General features: G+C 47.2%; 1 protein-coding gene across 1 annotated transcript in view; it reads right to left on the reverse strand.

Annotated features, from left to right (window-relative positions):
* LOC144147089 (uncharacterized) overlaps window positions 1-20,350 on the reverse strand; it is a 293,400-nt gene that overhangs the window by 89,745 nt on the left and 183,305 nt on the right. Inside the window, exon 21 of the mRNA XM_077679136.1 lies at window positions 2,698-2,869. Coding sequence (XP_077535262.1) covers window positions 2,698-2,869 — 172 coding nt within the window. The remainder of the gene's footprint in view (window positions 1-2,697; window positions 2,870-20,350) is intronic.

Here is a 20,350-nt window from a genome sequence, read left to right on the forward strand (position 1 = left end):
TCACGGAATTACCAAATTTTTGTATTAAAAACTGTCTTGCTTATTTGTCTAGGTTACAATCTTATTGGATTCAGGGGAGTGAATACAAGCGTGTTCAGCAGTGCCATATTTGTGGTAAGAATGTATAGGCTAGTTTTTTCAAGATATTATAGAAATGTACATTCAGTAGAAATGACCCTTTTTTGCATAGTACATTACTAATGCCCGAAAGAGTTGTTAAGTGAAGCCACTACGTAGGAATTACGGATGTTTCCTAAAAATGATAAACCTTGTTGTTCTGAGGAACTCCGCCACGGCAACACCTGCTTATTGCCTGCCGAACAGAGAGGTGTAGAGCTTTACGCCTTATTGCTTAACTGCGGTTTTACAATACCTCTGCTCATCAGAAAAGTATTACTGCAAAAAAGTATGGGGGTGAGTTTATAATATGTTCTCAAAGCAGCCGCTCCTTTGCGGTTTCACATAGGGTGCGTTTCGTAATTGAATGGTTTGAGCAGGTTTTAGTCTACTTGTACTACGTGGATGAAACTAGCATTGTCTATTTGTCTTACCTCCGAAAATTTCCCACTGCATTTCGAACGAGCTACAGCGAGGCTGAATGGAAGCCGCTCCAAAAATGTCATGTTTTTGAAAATACTGCTAGGGACGTAATATTTTAGAAATAAAATAGCTACTGTTTCTTCATTTGACCTAGCATAAAGTTGACGCAATTAGATGGGATGAACAGTTTTTATGCTTCAGTGCTTGTTGGAAATTCCGGAGGTGCACGGAGACTACATGTGCAGCCGTCCATGATTTTAGTACCTATGTAATTTTTTTCGTGGGACGGCTGTACGTGCTGTTCTAATATTAGTTCTGTAATTCCCGCGTACTTATAGGGTCCGTCACCGCGTTTAGCTTGCAGTTGTGTATTTATTCCAAAATCCCTTAACCATTTATTTAAAAGGTCGTTACGTTTCCCAAGTGGAGACACATGGCTGGCGGCTTTAATTAAATGTATTGTGGTAAAAGCGCTATCTCGATTAGTATTCAGTACTTTTTCTAATTATAATTTGCGCATAATATTTTATAAGAAAATGTAGTTCATTAGGCATTTACATTGGCGCATACTAGTGCAATCAAGTGCACAGCACAAGTGTTGTAATTTCGAATTTGTGTACTTTACAATCAGACTTTGCATCTATTTTAAGACTGCAATTAAAATTTCTTTGCTCTTTAACCGTATTAGCAACATGCTACTCTGTCTATACATTCTAGCTGTAGCAATAATGTGTTAAAATTTTCAGAGAGTGAATCTTGTGCTTATTGCAGCATGCGAGACATTTGAGAGTATTAAAAACTGAAGTCTGTGCTGCCACAGGGAATACGCTAAAATGTGTAGCTAGAAATTATGCTCCAACCATTAGTTGTGTTTTAACTTAGCGTTGGGTCGAAGCAGTTAGGGTGAGTTTGAAAATATTGGCAGGTAGGCTGAAAACATTGCCAGACGTTTGGAAGACTGCTCAGTGCAAGTGGCATGATGAGCTACAAATTTCCAGATTGCTTTCATAGTGCCCAGAATAGATTGTTAAACAGGCCTGTTCTAGTACGTCTATATGCCTATACGGTGTCTTATAGGTGGCCATTCTAGGTATTTTCAGAAGACCATCCGAATATTTAGCAATAGTCTCTGTTGCAAAAATAGACAGCTAAAGATGATGAGTAGTTTTGATGTGGGCCTCCGGTCGTAATTTTGAGACGTCTCAAGCATGCCCGCATACATCTGGTAACTATGCCTTAACCTAGAGTTAGTGTAATGTTTCTCAGCTACAGCTTGTAGAACGATGGAAAGGTCGTCAGGAAGTGTTCATCCATCTGCTATGTTTCTCAAAACGTTGTGAAAAAATTTTAAAAACCTACAAAAAGTGCTTTAAGGTTTTAGAGTCCTTTCAAGAATTTTGTTTGTTTTTATTCTTTCTTGTTTTGTTTTTCTTTTTTGCCTCGCACCCGCTGGTATTTATTTGTTTGCCTATTAACGTGCTGTTAGTCCTCTTTTTTTATTCGTTCTCAATGTACCCTGCCCCCTATGTAATACCCTCCTAGTGAGAGCATTTAGGGGTATTTTTGAATAAATTGAATAAATAAAAGTAGTTCGAGTTGAAAGGTGTGCCTAACACCTCGGAAAACGATATCAGACATCTACACGACGTGTTTGCAATAAGTGAATGTAGATGTAATTTACTGCTGCCGCGTGTAGGAGCAAAGTAAATTTCTTGCAGTAGTGTACAAACCTCTTATTAGGCCGTCAATGCTACAGTGGGTGGCCATGTCCTCAGTTCATCGCGAGTCCGGTTTAGCCTTTCTTCCTGTAACTATCTAGCTCACGCGAGTCCTTTTGAAATACCGTACGATATACAGCCGCATGTGTAACACGAGCGAACTTGCACCTAAATTTTGTAATTAGGATGAGATTTCGATTCGCCCGTCCTTAATATGCGAGTCGTTTTGAGACAGCGTACGACCTACAGCCGCATGTGTAAAATGTGCGAACTGGCACCTAAATTTCAAAGTAGGATGAGAATTAATTCGTTCGTGCTTAATGATATCTAGCGCAATGCCACGTAAAGAAGTAACTACTAGTCCCATTCTAGTTTTTTTGGTGGACGTTTATACGTTTTCAACCTGCAACACACTGAGGACTGCTGCATTTGTCCTTACCCTTCGGCACCAGGTGCATCGAAACGGAGGAAGGCATGGTCAAGGAGGTGCTTGTCCTTCATGTAGCAGGAGTGACACAGATTGTAGTCGACGCACACACTGCATTTCCATCGTGTCCCGATTATGCCAATGGTTCTGCAGGGAACGCAGGTGACCGTAGGAAACGCGATTCCTGGGGACAAAAAATGCCAGGCTTACCCTTATACCACAACATAGTCAACGGATGAATTTTTTACCATGAATGCTGAAACCTATTTTCAAATAAAATTAAGCTATATATATATATATATATATATATATATATATATATATATATTTGTGTGTGTGTGTGTGTGTGTGTGTCAATAAAAGTGTGTCTAACCGAAAAAATAATGGTTCGGTTAAGGTTTGGAATCGGGTAAACTCATTTTGTTTAGGTGCGATTCCGATTCCACTAAATCACAACCCGAACCGGTTCACGAACTGGTTCGGGTAGCTAAATTATCAGCGAAGTCCAAAAACATGTTTCAGAGATTAAAGTGACTAGAAATATTAAGTACAATTCTGGTTCCTTGAAAATTCTGCTTTTCCCAATAAATGCTGCGCAATTTTCAGAGCAACGTTATACATTGGGCGAAATAATAAAAAAAAACACATGAAGTAGTTGCGATTTACCAGCTACTTTCCCGCGCAGCTTTTATGTTGTACTAGGGTCTACTTGAATAAAACAAGAGCCATGACTCTCTGTCGGATACATTTAGCCCCGTTTCCTTTTTTGTTCTTTAAATTGGCCATCCTCTCTGTGTAATCGCCCATCCCGCTGAACGTTAAACTCCTAAAGGTAGGTCTGGATACTGTTTAGTGCACTCCGTATATTAGCATGTGACGTATCGATATCACAGCGGTGCACTGTTTTTATCAGTTGTAGCGTAAGAGAAATAATCTTACAGCAGTCCGGTAAATACTACCATTGAATTTGATTGTTTAGCTCCCCAAGATAATTCGTGTGCAGTCAGCGCCTCGAGGAAGTGTTCCAAAAACTTATTAAAAGGGAGGTTGAGGTAGCGCTCAGTCACTACATTTCGGTGATTACTAGAAGGCATTTTAAGATAGCTGCTATTACGTATGTGTGCGTCACCATGAATACGTCTTTGTTACACCTAACCACCGCCCCCGTGCCGTCCACTGGGCTGCGTAACCTCATAACAGATTATGCGATTAAAAACTGTAGGGTTATTAGGCTGTCGTTGTTGTGCTTTGGGAGAAAGGCAGTGCACTAGGCACATAATAGGGCTCACTAGGGGGTGGGGCGGAGTAGAGGCTAGAGAGAGAGGGGGAGCAGAGGGAGGGACTCGTACATATGCAGCTGTCCCGCTCATGGCAGTCTGTTCAACAGCGATTAATCTGTAGTTATTTAGCGTACTCTAAAGTTCTTTCGTGCTGCTAATATTGGGGGTGAAAACTTGTTTTGCGCACAGTTTCAAGTCTTGCACGTTTTGCGGCTAGGTTCCTGAGCCATAAAAACTATCCCATAGAAATGCATTGGGAGTAAACTTTTATCGCGAATTACACATAAACTATTCAGAATCCTGAAAAGTTCTTCTAGTGTTTCTATCTTCCCGTTGAATTCTTGCTTTGTGCCATATATCACTTCCCTGAAGTAATTGTCCTAGGTTCCTGCGAGGTTAGAATTTTGAGCGGGAAAGCTGGGTATGAATGCATGAAATGGAACGGTTTTGAGGAAGCACTATATAATTTGTCAATAGCAATACTGCTTCCCCCTCACTGGAACAAAGAGCAGTAGCAGCAGAGCAGTGAGCTACACTATTCAGTGAAGCGCGTATCTGAAAACAAAGCACCCGCGCGGCGGCGCAGTGGCTAAGGCGCTGTGCTGCTGATCCTAAGGACGCGGGTTCGATCCCGGCTATGGCGGCTCCTTTTCTGATGGAGGCCAAAAGCGAAAAGGCCCGTTTGTCCAGATTTCAGGGCACGTAGAGACCCCCAGGTGGTCTAAATTAATCGGGAGGCCTCCACTACGGCACGGTGCATAGCCCAGGTGTACCGTCGGCGCGTTAAACACCACAATAAAATCAAAACAAAGCATCCTTGCAAAAACAAACCAACAGCAAAAGCGCAAAGCATTAGCGCTGGGAAAATAGAGTAATGCGGACTAGGCCTGCCTCTCGGCATGTGTCGGCTACTTCTGTAGTGCCGTCTTTGATCCAAGACGAAATGCCAGCAAGGTCCAGGGATAAAGTTAAAAAAAAAAGAAAGTCTGTGGCATACACTAAGCGCTTTTTCTGCTATATGTTATCATTATTTGGATGCGTTAAAAAAGGCGGAATTGTCCGCTCTTAGCTTCCTGACAAACCGTCTGTTATACCCGGCATTAGGGCGCTCGCTGCATTCGCCATGATGACCCGTTTGGATAAGTTAAAGGTTGGAGAAAGGAACGGATGTCCAGAGCAAAATCTACATTTTGGTGTTACGTGACGTTTGAAACAATTTTTAGTAATTCGCTTATTCGATGGCTGAATGAAGCATAGATTCAGAACTCGGAGCGAATAATTTAAAACCAAGGGTTGGGCCAGTGGAAGCACACTTACGAAATAATATTGGCGCGTTTGATTCCCCGAAGCTACTGCTGTGCTTTGAGGCTCACCGTACATTGAAGGCGTGCAAAGTAATTTAGACCACCAGGGGATCCTTCCGCGTGTCGAAATCTTCACATATGAAAGTTTTCGTTTTCATTTAAATTAGAAAAACGGCATTTGGGTGTGGCGATGGAACTCGCATTCTTGTTGTCAAAAGCGAACGGCTCACCCGTCTAGCACGTTCTGCGGGTCATACTTCTCACCTACTTACACTAACCAGGTGTGCAAAGTTTTTAAAGAAAAGTATGAAATGCATCAAGTATGCATATATGAAAGCTGGCCTTCCTTGTTGCGCAGTGCAGCAGTTTTGCGGCCGGATTGTCATTACACAGTCACAGCGAGGGGAGTGCAAAGTGGACGTTTCTTATTGCCGGCAGGCTGCCGAGAATGTGGCATTTCGTTTGCTCAGCCTTACACTCTGCTCGCTCCACCAGCAGTAGCACATCTGTGCAACATTTTTCCGCATACATTTCCTGATGCCGGGACGACGAAGAGAGCGTAAATAGTGTTGTGACTTATCTGAAGGGAAGTACGTGAGAAGTGGCAAAGGTGATGGGGTGTCAGACAAAATCCCCGAATGGCGTTGACCGCCACATTATCAACTGCGGACGGCCGAACGATTTCGTAATGAACCGGTTACCTTTGTTTATTTTTTATATTTCAGTTGCGGCTCGGGTTCAGAAAAATACCCGAGCCGCAACTCACTTCCGGCAAAATACCCGTTCGTCCCCGTTTTCGGTTCGGTTCTGTTCCGCTTCGGCACCCCGGTGAAAACTTGGGTGCAGACACTTGGGGAACACTGACACGGATTTTATTATGCCCAACAGTTTCGAAAGTGGGACCTTTCTTTGGCTGGGGTTATGTTAGATCCGACAGAAAAACTTTTATACACACTTTGCCTCCGAGGGTTTCCCTTTCTTCTCACCCTCGCCAAGGAGATCCCTCGGGGAGCGTAAAATATCGGGAAAGTAACAATAATATCTCGTAACGATACGGCAGAGGCAACGCAAGGTATGGAGAGGAGGAAAGGACAGAAAAAAGAATACACGGGGAATGGACAGGAGGCACAGTTGCGATGTTGATGGAGAGAACAGACACGCCTAAAGTACGGCAAAGGTATGTCTGCAGAAGCAACGGCGTGCTGCGTCTGGAGGAGGAGGAGTCGAAAAATGAAAGCTCGAGCGAAAAGGCTCTAGATGGAAGAGAAGCATGCCCAATTCTGGCTACTGGTAATAGATGGTAAGAAAGAAAGAAATACAGGGTTGGAAATTGGTTAACAAAGCTCTTAAAGCGAATTTAACAAATGCAGTTTCTCGTGCTTTCTTGATGTAATTTGCTACTCTGATGCGTCATTGTTTTTTGCCCTTTCTATTTAAATATCGGCTGGAGAAATGTACTAATTTAGCGAACTTCGCCCGCACCGCAAACTCCCGTGGGTTCACAGTGCGAGTGGGTGTCGATTCGGTGCTAGGCCTGCCTGTCGGCGTGACATCGCGCGTCTACAATGGTCTTTGTGGTGTCGGTCCTTCGGTGAATAGTTCTGCGGCCACAAAAGTCACAAAACTAAAAATTTGTCCTTTCAAGACAAGCGAGCAATTTTAAATGCCATTTCGCCGGCAAGAAGGAACGTCGCCTTCAGGAACACTATCGCAGCAAGCACCGTCACAACAATTTTGAGTGCGGCAAGCACCAAGTTCGTAAAAAGTCGCCCTTCCTTATATAGAGGTTCAAAACACATGATGTAAATAAATGTCTCCAGAAATTCAGAGAATTATCTACGAATGCGGAGCACTCTTATGCCGCTTGAACTGTGCGTGAGTTTTTGCCAGCCATTTTTTTTTGTCTTTCTTAGTCCTGTCCGAGAACTTATTTTTTCTTTTCTGGCTTTTCTTTTGTTTATGGCTTTTCTTTTGTTCTTTTAATGAATTCAACAGCGCTACAATTTCAAAACTTTTCTGGTAGTCGCCATGTGCTTTTAACAACAGATCCAGGCTTTACTGTTTTGCACGTGAACATAAGAACTATTCGCAAACACTGGGATGAATTTTGCCATGTTGTTAACATACTCCATGATTTGGTAGATACATTTGTACTGACTGAGGTAAACCTATCAAAGCAGCTATCAGATCAGTTCTTTCGTAGCGGTTTTCATACTTCTACACTCGTGAATTTAATCTAGGAGGCGGAATCGCGTTTTTTGTTAGAAATAGCTGGGTTTCTTGTTCCTTACACATTTACTGTTCATGTGCAGAATTCTTGCCGTCCGTCTTCATAACTCCGTTTTTGATATAACACTGCTAGCTATATATCGGCCTCCGAATCAGAATGCTTATAAATTTGTTGAAGAAATAAGTGCGATTCCATTTCCGCCAGGGCATGTTTGCATTATTGGGGATGTGAACATTGATCCTATGAAAGGAACAAATAAGGTAGTTGTCGAATATTTAAACGGGCTTGCGGGAGCGGGCATCGTGGCAACAGTTAGTATTCCAACACGTGTTGAGATTCTGGGCGAAAAGTTGGCAGCTTCCTGCCTGGATCACGTGAATGTCCGGCCAGAGCAAAACGACATCCTTTCTTTTATGATTGAACAAAAAATGTCTGATCACTTCTTCGTTGGTTGTCGTATTTTATCGCAACTTGCACACCAAACAGGAAATAAGGGGCCTTCTAATCAGATTCAAATTACGGACCACTCGAGGCTGGGCCGATATGTTTCAGAGTATAACTGGGTGTCCTTTTTAGACGATGTACTTGAGAGCGACGTTTACGACCAATTCGTCAATATTTTCACGCAGGTGGTCAATGCATACAAGGAAGTGATTACAGTAAAGCAAAGACGGCCCAGTTGTCCTTGAAATAATCAAAATGTTCTTTCTGCTATTGCCGAAAGGGAATGCGCATGGACAAAAAGTCGCCGTTAACCTAAAAATGCTCAGCTGGGAGCACTTTATAAAACTGCACGTAATAGAGCGCATGCGTTGCTTCGGGCAGAAAAGCGCAAACATTTCAACTGCCGCTTTCAAGAATTGAGGACTAACCCATAGAAAACATGGACTCTTGTCAATGAATTGGGCGGCCGAGCCTCCAAAAACACGGCCGACACTATCACTAAAAACTTCGGAGGAATATCTGCTAAGCTGGCTTATCACTTTAATTCCTCTTTTGCAATGAGGGTGACGGCTGGGCGTTCCACTGCAAGTATGGCAAATGGGACCATGTCTGTCCTTGATTCCGCCTTTTTGCCGCTTTGTACTGAGGAAGATATTCGGTATATTCTGTTTAACTTTAATCGGCGAAAATCCCCTGGTTCGGACGGCATATCTGTTGATGTTCTATGTAAGCATTTTGAGCAACTCAAACACGTATTGCTTGCTATTTTCAATAACTTAATCTCTACGCAAATTGTACCAATGGGTCTGAAACAAGCCTTAGTTAGACCAATGTTCAAAAGTGGGGAAAAAAACAATGTAAAAAATTATAGGGGTATTTCAATCCTACGAACCATAGCTTTGATACTGAAAAAGCATGTTTGTTCAGTATTACTTAGTTTCCTTCAATCTCTTGATGTCTGTTCACCTATCCAGTTCGGTTTTGTAAGTGGTCGAGGGTCACAAAAAGCATTAAAAGAAGTTTCTGATTTCCTGAATGAGGCCATTGATCAAAATGAATTCACTTGTGCTCTCTTTTTAGATGCCACCAGGCATTTGATTGTGTTCATCATGAGATATTGTGGGACAAACTGTATTATTATGGAATTCGTGGTCAATTTCTTTCTTTACTTACCAATTATCTTGCTGACAGATCTCAGACCGTTGTCATTGGAAAAGTTAGAAGTACACAAATTCCTTTGTGTAGTGGAGTGCCACAAGGGTCTATTCTTGCACCTGTTCTGTTCAATTTATATGTTAACACTCTGAGTGATTCCATACTTTCCTGTCGCGTTGTTCAGTATGCAGATGATACACTTTTGATTTCTAGACGCATTGAATATGCAACAGCTGTGAACAATTTACAATACGATTGTGAACAACTAATGCAATGGTTTGAAAACAACGTGATAGGGATTACGAAAACTAAAACACAACTTGTATGTTTTCACAATCCTCTAAAACCTACCTCCTAAGAAATACTAATCTCCCTACACAAGTCATCTTGTAATATTTGCAGTTGATCTCCGGTTGAGTTTGTCTCGACTGTTAAGTACTTGGGAATATTTCTCAATTCTGACATGTTATGAAACAGCCAGTTGGTCTACATTTGTTCCCATCTTCGTAAAATTGCCTGTTTGGTATTTTTAATGCGCTCAATGTGTACGGTTTCACTCCGTAAACAGATCGTGCACGCTCTTGGTTACAGCGTACTACGATATGGTATTTGTTTCTTTTATTTTTGTTCGGCCTTTTGGCGCAACAAAGTTGACAGTTTATTGAAACTGGTATTGAAATCGATGTTGTAGGGTACAAATATTGATGGCAATGTCTGTATTTTCTCATGGTCTCAGATGCGAAAATTCTTAGTTCTGTATACACAAACAGTAGTTCTGAAATATGCTTAGACGAAAGAGTACTGTGTTCCGTACATTCCTGTGAGGGACCTTCGTCAACGCAATCGTTTCGTTTTGCCTAGGACACGAACTAGGTATGGGGAACGTATTCGCGTTTTTTATGTCCCGCATACAATGAATCAGTTACCAGACGACGTTTTCTCCCTCAGTAGCCGGAAATTAATTAAGAAATGTCTGTTTGAACTTTTCTATTAACTATTTGTTCATCACTCAGCACCTTTTTAATAGTATTGTTATTTTTTTTCTTTTATTCTCTTTTTTGTGTGTCCGTACCGGCGAAGCGATTGGCCTAGGTGCCGCCAACTGCCGGGCACTGCCCTTCAAGCGTTCTGTGGCTTCGGCAGGCCCGAAAATGTACCTTGTATTGCAATATACATATATTATTATTATTAATATTATTATTATTATTATTATCTTTATGTACGCTATTATGACGACTAGAAGTGGAACTTTCGCGAAATCTGCATTATTGTGGAAATGTACTGTTACACAGTTCGCCATATTTCGTAATTATTTTTATATTTCTATCGTGAGTGTTTCAAAATTTCTTTCTACCAAATATCTTATCAACGCTGATACAACAATTATAGGTGAAACTTCCCGCAAAATGTGCAATATTATGACAGTGCACGGTTCGCCAGTTTAAGTGATTTTTTTCATATTTTTCTTAATTTATTTTTGCAATATTTCGCCCGTACAAATATATTCATTTACGTAATTACAATGTATAAATGTAGACGTTTACAGAAATCTGCATTGTTTTGGAAATTCAGGGCGTTACACGGTTCGCCAGTTTCCGTAATTATTTTATATTTGTCTTATTTTGTAGTTGTTCAAAATTTTGTGGGACCAGTTGTCTGAATATCTGCATATCTTCGATGTCTGCATATTTGGGGAAATGCAGGGCGTTACACGGTACTGGCTGTGGGGGTACTTGGCAAAAAATTCAACCCATGACTATAATAGAACACCAATGGCCGCAACACCGCGGCGATAATGTGGTGATTTTATTTACATGTAGGGCGATGAGACGAATACGAAGCAGCTGGAGCACGAGATTCTCACGTGATGACGGGCACCGACGAGATCATCATCGTCACTTCCGCGAGGATTCTTCATAAAGATTATCCGCACGGGTTTCAATACGGCTGGCAATGGACAATTAGAAAACTGCCTTAAATCCAGGAAATCGTTGTACGAAAATTCGTTACGTCGAAGTTCATATAGTTTGGAAATAAAGAAATCTCAAAAGGAGCGCGAGAGAATAAGGTACGTAAATATAGACACACCTGAAATACAATAAAAATTAGTTTACTGACGTTTCGACTGGAAAACCAGTCTTCCTCTCGTCAAAACGGTGGTAAACTTCATTTTTAAATGTTTTCTCGCATGTCTCCGTTTTTACAGAGATCCCTCTATGTATATACATTGAACTCCCGTTTAGAAGAACTACAAAGGACTGTTATAATTTGTTCGTCATATCAGAACTTCGTCTTATCAGAAACCTCCAAGAAAGCAATCGGCGAAACTCCCAGGCGGTTGCAAATATCTTCTTTAAGAGGGTGAATGAAGCCGGCTTACCATTTAGGACATAGACAAAAATTTATTTGAGTGTGCAACTTGATAGATGAATCTCTTCAAGTGCCTTTGCCTGCTTTTATCCAGGCCAGTCGGCGGCGCGGAGCGTACAAGCACTACCTGAACCGACAACGCCACATAGACAGAAACTCCCCCCTTTCTCAGCGGTGGCGCGGTGCGACTCGCGAACTTATATGCTTCCGCTGAGAAACGGCATTGGTCAAGATAGCTGCTACGTTCGCGAACATGGTCTCCGTCACCGTTCTTTACTTTTAGTATCCTCCCAGTTTTGCGCGGAAACGTCAATTTAGGCTAGATCACATAAATATCGAAAAATAAGTGGACGTAAGACTATATATAGATATATATATATATATATATATATATATATATATATATATATATATATATATATATATATATATATATATATATATATATATATATATATATATATATATATATATATATTGTGGCGGCGCCCCAGCAGCTTGCGTCGTCTGCTGCCGCAAACGGGCACGCTCCAGGAACGATGACGCTGGGGCTGAGCCATGAGTGGCGAGTGCTGACCACGCGCTTGCGGTGCGCGCTGGGCACGAGGTGGAATAAAGCGGGGCCTCCAGTTTGGGCCCACGGCGCTGTAGCGTGCAGACGTGTGTCCTCTCATCTCTCTGTCGCCGTCGCGACATTGGTGACCCGGACGTTGCAGCGGAGCCACGTACTCAGAATGGACCCTCCCCGCGACGCCAGCGGTCCTTCTGTGTCCTCCGCTGCCTCTTGACCTGGCATCTCCGCCGTCGCTTGCCGTTTGCCCCCCTTCAGCGCTAAGCACCCCGACGTGTGGTTCCTTCAAGCCGAGGCAAGCTTCGGAGTGAGTCACATCACGTCGCAAGAGACCCGCTTCAACCATCTACAACAGTCACTGCCTATTGAGATCGCGGTTTAGGTTCGTGACATCCTTGCCAACCCGCCTACCACGAACCCTTACGACACGTTGAAGGCTGCCATCTTGAGCCGCACGAGCCCTTCGGAACGGCAGCGTTTCCAGGGGCTGCTTTCTGCAGAGGAGTTGGGTGACCGTCGACCTTCGCACCTCCTTCACGAACTGCAAACCCTTCTCGGCGACGCACCTTCTGCCACGGACTCCCGTTTGTTGAAGGAACTTTTCCTGCGACGGCTCCCCTCGTCCGTGCAGATGATCCTCGCGACTGCTTCTGACCTTCCCTTATCCGCGTTGGCCGCGCATGCTGACAAGATAATGGAAGTCGCCACGTTGCATCCGCCTTTGTCCACGGTGGCATCCGCTCAATCTTCCGACCATACCACCGTGGCGGCGCCTGCTACTCCTTTGCCCTCACCGCTATCCGACGACCTCGCCGCTCTCCGAGAGCGCATGCAAAACTTGGAGGAGCTTGTCGCCTCGGCTGGTTACAGCTCGCCGCCGCCTCGCAACCCTCGAGCTAGCCGGTTTGGCCCTTCTCGCCGTACCCCGTCTCCGCAAGTATTTCGCCAGGAAGGCACAACGCGCCAGCCACCTCAACACCCTGATTCATTGTGCTGGTACCATCGCCGCTTCGGTGCAGCGGCGCAACGTTGCACCCGTCCTTGCGGCTGGCCGGGAAACGAGGCGAGGGATCGTTAGCGGCGGCGACCGATTCCCAAGCCAGCGACAGTCGCCTCTTCTACATCACAGATGCAACCAGTGGTGAACGTTTCCTAGTTGACACTGGTGCTGAAGTGAGTGTGCTCCCCGCTAATTCCTGTGACCGCACTCAAGCACCACTGTGCCATCTCCAAGCTATTAATAAGTCCAGCATTCCCGTGTACCGAAAAAAATCCCTGATGGTAAACATCGGCCTACGCCGTGCGTTCTGCTGGATTTTCCTCGTGGCCAACGTGAGTCACGCCATTCTAGGAGCCGATTTCCTTTCGAACTTCGGCCTCCTGGTTGACATGGCCCGAAAAAGAATACTGGACGCCACAACCGGCCTTTCTGTCATAGGCAAATCGTCTCCAGTCCATCCGTTCGCATTCACGCTTCTTTGCGACCTACCTTCTCCGTACCGTGAATTGCTGAACGAGTTTCCTTCCCTGACTGCCCCTCCAGACTGGACAAAGCCAGTGAAGCATGACGTCGTTCATCAGATCATCACCACCGGTCCACCTACGCACGCCATGGCGCGTCGACTGGCTCCAGAGAAACATAAAATCGCGGAACAGGAATTTCACCACATGGTTGAAATCGGCATTGCTCGCCCGTCATCGAGCAACTGGTCCTCGTCGTTACACATGGTCCCGAAGAAATCAGGAGACTGGCGACCCTGTGGTGATTACCGCTCCCTGAACGTGGCCACTGTACCCGACAGGTACCCCCTACCTAATATACAGGACTTCACCAATAACCTCAGTGGATGTACCATCTTTTCAAAGCTTGACCTCCAAAAAGCCTACCACCAAATCCCCGTAGCCCCGGATGACGTCAAGAAAACGGCCATCGTTACACCGTTTGGCCTCTTCGAATTCACTTGAATGCCTTTCGGGTTACGCAACGCAGCTCAGACTTTTCAGCGCTTCATAGACGTCGTCCTCCGTGGTCTACCTTTTGTTTTCGCCTACATAGATGACGTTCTTGTCGCCAGTTCATCGCTATCTGAGCACCTGCACCATCTGCAGATAGTTTTCGAACGCCTAGCAGAGCATGGCCTCATCCTTAATAGCGACAAGTGTGCGTTCGGGTTGCCGTCGTTGGAGTTTCTCGGTCATTTCGTTGACTGCAATGGAATTCGCCCTCTGCCAGACAAAGTGAAGGCCATAATCGACTTTCCCCGACCTGAGTCCTTGCGCCAACTGCGCCGTTTCCTAGGGCTGGTGAATTATTACCGACGGTTCATCCCGGAATGTGCGGCCATTGTTCAACCTCTCGAAACTTTCCTTCAAACTCCCAAGTCTGCCGAGTGCAGTCTTGAATGGTCTGAAGCCGCTGATCGCGCATTCACTACCATCAAGGAGCGCCTGGCCTCTTCTACCCTCCTCGTGCACCCGCGCCATAACGCTCCCACAAGCCTGATGGTAGATGCTTCCCACTGTGCGATTGGAGGTGTACTTCAGCAGCACATCCGCGGCAGCTGGCACCCGCTCGGTTTCTTTTCGAAGAAGCTTTCTCCCACTGAGCAACGGTACAGCACTTTCGGACGGGAACTCCTGGCGGCATACCTCGCTGTGAAGCATTTCTGCTTTTTCCTCGAAGGCCGCAGCTTCGTGATCTTCACCGATCACAAGCCTCTTACGAACGCCTTCAAGTCATCGAAGACTACATATTCTCCCCGAGAGACGCGACATTTGGCTTATCTTGCAGAGTTTACGACGGACATTCGGCATATCAAGGGAGTTAACAACATTCCAGCCGACGCCCTTAGCCGTATTTCCGCCATACAGCGCCCCGGTTTCACTTCTCAGGAGTTGGCCCAAGCCCAAAGCGATGACGAGGAGCTCCGAACTCTACGTTCTTCAAACAGCTCCTCTCTGCAACTCGAGGACATTCTATGCCCTGATTCGGTAATCAGCATCGTTTGCGACATTGACCCGGTCTCAGGCCGCAGACGTCCGTACCTTCCTGCGTCTCTCAGGCGCATTGCCTTCAACTCTATTCACCGTCTCTCTCATCCTGGAGTTCGTGCCTCACGGCGTTTGATTGCCGAGAGATACGTCTGGCCGGGCATGAATACTGACGTACGCGCCTGGGCCCGTTCCTGCCTCGCCTGCCAACAATGCAAGGTCTCTCGGCATACCACATCGCCTCTGGCTACTTTCCCACTACCGGACTCAAGGTTCTCCACAATTCACGTGGACCTTGTTGGCCCACTACCACCATCTAAGTGCTGCCGCTACATCTTGACAGTGATCGACCGTTTTACCCGCTGGCCGGAGGCTTCTCCAATCGACGATATTACGGCTGAGACTGTTGCTTCCACGCTTATGTCGACGTGGATCGCCCGTTTTGGCGTGCCGTCGGAGATTATCACAGACGGTGGCCGCCAATTTGAGTCCACACTCTTTCGCCACTTGACATGCCTACTCGGTGTTACTCACCTAAAAACAACGGCCTATCATCCTCAAGCCAACGGCATGGTCGAGAGGTTTCATCGTCAGCTCAAGGCCTCGCTGATGGCTCACGAATCATCTGAGCAGTGGGCAGTTCACCTTCCTCTTGTGCTGCTAGGATTGCGCACTGTCATCAAAGATGATCTTGGTTGTGCCGCATCCCAAATGGTCTACGGCACGTCTTTGCGATTACCGGCAGACTTCCTGGTCCCTCCACAGCCTCAAGATAACCCTTCCTCTCCTGACCCATCCTACGTAAAGGATTTAACCCGGTTTTTCAGCTATATCCGTCCCCAACCGCCACGGCCGTGTTCCACAAAACCCACTTTTATTCACCCAAGTCTTTCTGTCAGCCAGTACGTTTTCATCCGTGTCGACAGTGCCCGCCGGCCACTTCAACCGCCCTACACCGGCCCTCATCTCGTCATTTCCCGCGGCGAAAAGACGTTTACAGTTCGCGTTAACGGCCGCGACACTGTCGTTTCCATCGATCGCCTCAAGCCCGCTTTCACCGAGGCTGAACCGCCTGCCTTCGACACCACCATCCACCACTCCACCCTGAACACCACCACTCTCCCCTCCGTTCGCAGCCCCACCCGCGAACATCCCAGCGCAAAGACTGTCCGTTTTGCCGACACTCCGTCTGAAGAGGGGGGGGGGGGGGGCTATGTGGCGGCGCCCCAGCAGCTTGCGTCGTCTGCTGCCGCAAACGGGCACGCTCCAGGAACGATGACGCTGGGGCTGAGCCACGAGTGGCGAGTGCTGACCACGCGCTTGCGGTGCGCGCTGGGCACGAGGTGGAATAAAGCGGGGCCTCCAGTTTCAGTTTGGGCCCACGGCGCTGTAGCGTGCAGACGTGTGTCCTCTCATCTCTCTGTCGCCGTCGCGACAATATATATATATATATATATATATATATATATATATATATATATATATGTGTGTGTGAGCGCTGTCTTCACATTGATTGCTTGAGTGGTGATTCTCCCTATTGTGTCCAAACACACTATCATCAGCATCGTCTCGCCCACGCATCGTTTGGTGTCATCATCGTATCGCTGGGCTCACGCGATCGTAATCATCATCGGAGTTCGTTGGTTCGGCTGGCTGCTGAGTAACGACCGCCGGAATAAACACCGCCCTGCATTAGGCCTGCTTTCATGCTTCCCTCTCTTAAATGGTGGAGTTGCTTGTCGGCCCCGTCCTCTGCCGCTCCCAGCTACGCTACACCCCTGGAGCTCCGTTCGGGTCGACATCTCCCGCTCCACGAGCCAACGATGCAACGAGAAAGCGCGTCGGAACACAGCGCTCCACCGCCCTCGGCATGGGTGATCACAGGCCACCAGCGCGACCCTCCCTCCTTCGCTGGTCTTCGGGGTGAAGACGTTGAAGATTGGCTCGACCAGCATAATCGCGTCAGCCAATTTAACCGGTGGGATGATGCTTTTAAACTGCGCGATATTCCATTCCACCGAGACCTGGTCGCAAAGACATGGTACTTCAACAACGAGGCAACCTTCGAGAACTGGACCGATTTTACTCAGCGTCTACGCAAAGCATTCGGCATCCCGTCAGCTCGCGTCGATGGCGCCAAGAAAGATCTGGGTTTTCGCGTCCAACGTCCCGACGAAACATATGCGGCTTACATCGAGGACGTCCTCGCCCTCTGCCGCCGGGTGGACGAAAGCATGCCAGAGGCCGACAAGGTGCGGCACATCTTGAAGGCCATTGCTTCATTTGCCTTTAACGCCCTCGCTATCCAGAATCCCCTGACAGTCAGCGATGTGCGGGAGACCTGCCAACGCCTCGATCAGTTGCAGTCACTTCGCCTTCAGCCTGAGCCGGCTCCTCTGGACGGGAACACAGATCTGCGTACTCTGATACGCGCAATAATTCGTGATGAGCTAGGCACCCGTACCTCACCGTGTCTCCAACGCGATCACTGCCACCATAGCCCATCTCCGCTTCGGGATTTAATCAAGGAAGAACTGGCATCCATGACAGCGTACCCACCGGCAAATTCGACTCCTCCTGCCCCTTACATGACGACATACGCAGAGGCCGCTTCAAAACACCCCTTGTTCGTGGAACCGCCTCCGCTTTCGACTGGTCCCGGACATTTGACGGCCATTGCCCGCTCTCGGGGTGCCCAGGTGTACTACGCGCACGTGCGCCCCGACCGCCAGCTTTTCCCTCGGGACCGCCTGGTTTGCTACTACTGGGGAATTCGGGGCCACATTTCCCGGTTTTGCCGAAGACGCCAGCAGCATAAACGCCGAGGGTACGCTCCTGATGAGCGGGATAACGCCCGCTTTGCTTATGGTACCGGTAGAAGCACATACGTCCCTCCTAATCGCCGTTCTTCCCCGCCTTCGTGATTCTCCTGAGTTTTCTCAACGTAATACGCCAACCCGACGCAGATCGCCTTCGCCCTACCGTCGCTCGCTGTCCCCTCTTTGTCCTGCCTCACTTCCCAATAACGACCCTTCGGAAAACTAGCACCTGCAGTTTTTTTGGGGGAAACTGCATTGCTCGAAGACGCCACAACTCCTCCTGAACGTCCGTGGAACTTATTATTGGTGGAAGTGGAAGGTTTGCGTATTGAGGCACGTGTTGATACGGGGGCTAGTGTGTCAGTTATTAGTGCACAGTTATGTTCACGTCTGAGGAAGGTGAGAACTCCTTACTCCGGGCCATCCTTGTGTGGGGCAAATGGTGATGCGATTCGGCCTTCTGGATATTGTACAGTGCGGGTTACCATAGACGGGCTGCTACATTACGTTCAGTGTGCGGTGCTGACTCTGTGTTGTCATGAAATTATTTTGGGCTGGGACTTTTTAGCAGCATCGTCTGCAGTAATTTCCTGCCGCGAGCCTGCGATTCACCTCACTGAGACAGGAATGGACTGTGTATCCGATCCTTCCGTACCGCGGTTGGTCTCTGCCGAAGATTGTGTCTTGTGTCCCGGCCAAGAAACGGTGTTTTCCGTAACGTGTGACAGTATCGCCGATGGAGATTTGTTTGCCATACCAGCTGGGAACTTCGCTCGCAAAGGAGTTATAATACCGCCTTGTGTCGTTCGCTTTTCACAGGGATCAGCTTTCATCGCCGCACTAAGCATTGCCTTTGAGCCGATTCTGCTTCCTAAAGGCAATAAGGTTGCTTCTATTCTAAACGAGTAAGTTGGCCGTCTTGCGCTTTGCCCTATAGCATCACTCCAGCATGCCTGCGGACAAGCGATTACGTCTTCGAGCCTTACATCCACCATCAGCACTGAACTAAGCGAGGAAAATCAAAAATCACTACTCGCCCTCCTTACCAAGCACAAGGCGTTGTTTGACACCCATTCCCTCACTCTTGGGCGAACATCAGCAGCGACTCATCGCATAGAAACCGATGGTTCTTGTATCGTCCGCCGTCGCCCCTATCGCGTTTCATCCGCAGAACGCAAACTCATTCAAGAAAATGTGGACGACATGCTTCAGCGGGACGTTGTTCGCCCTTCGGGCAGTTCCTGGTCTTCGCCGGTTGTCCTGGTCCGGAAGAAAGATGGCTCAGTGCGCTTTTGCGTGGACTACAGAGCGCTTAACAAAATAACCCGGAAAGACGTCTGTCCTATGCCCCGAATTGACGACGCTCTCGACACGTTACACGGCGCAGAATACTTCTCGAGTCTCGATCTTCGGTCAGGTTATTGGCAGATTCCCATGCCCGAAGCCGATAAAGAAAAAAATTCCCTCGCTCTTCCCCGAGGGGGAGAGTGTGTAAGTGCGAATGCACGGTTGTTGATTGCGCGATTACGGTGGATATCGTAATCTTGGAGTGGAGAGGAGGCGCCCAACACCCGCAGTCACTGAGCGGAGAGAGGAGGAGGAGAGTAGCGCCCGCCGTTACGGCGAGGGCTACACGCACGAGCACACACACCACTACAAAGAAAGATGCATTTATTCACAGACACCTATTTGTGTTGTCGTCGTACTTGATTGCTAGAGCGGATCTCAGCTTTGAAATTTCGTGTCAGTACTCCTTTAAGCGGGTGCATTAGCTCAGTACTCCTTTAAGCGGGTGCATTAGCCCTTCTCACGCCCGATTCCTGGCCAATCCCCCACGTGGGTATGTGCCATGTCAGCGGCCAGGCAGCGTGCGCCCATCTCCCCCCGTTGCCTAGGAAGACGAGGAGCGCGTGCACCCGCAGCTGTTGCTATGCGGACGGCGGCGGAATGCGGTCGGCGGCGGACGCTTCAGGCTCGCTTAAGAAGTGCATTCGCACTTAAAATAGCCTTCGCCACACCACACGGCCTCTACGAATTCAACGTGATGCCGTTTGGACTTTGCAACGCTCCGGCCACCTTTGAGCGTATGATCGATACTGTACTTCGTGGCTTGAAGTGGAAGACTTGCGGATGCTACCTAGATGATATCGTCTTTTTAAGTGCTAACTTAAGCGACCCTGAACCTGCGTCCACCGGCGATGTCCGCGCACGTGGAGATGGGCGCGCGCAGCCTGGCCGCTGACATGGAACATACCCACGTGGGGGATTGGCCAGGAATCTCCTCGTCTTCCTTGGCAACGGGGGGAGATGGGCACGCGCTGCCTGGCCGCTGACATGGCACATACCCACGTGGGGGATTGGCCAAGAATCGGGCGTGAGAAGGGCTAATGCACCGGCTTAAAGGAGTACTGACACGAAATTTCAAAGCTGAGATCCGCTCTAGCAATCAAGTACAACGACAACACAAATTGGTGTCTGTGAATAAATGCATCTTTCTTTCT

The sequence above is a fragment of the Haemaphysalis longicornis genome, unplaced genomic scaffold (assembly GCF_048455015.1).
Source record: "Haemaphysalis longicornis isolate Haplotype H1 unplaced genomic scaffold, Haemaphysalis longicornis Haplotype H1 scaffold_7, whole genome shotgun sequence".
NCBI lineage: Eukaryota > Metazoa > Arthropoda > Arachnida > Ixodida > Ixodidae > Haemaphysalis > Haemaphysalis longicornis.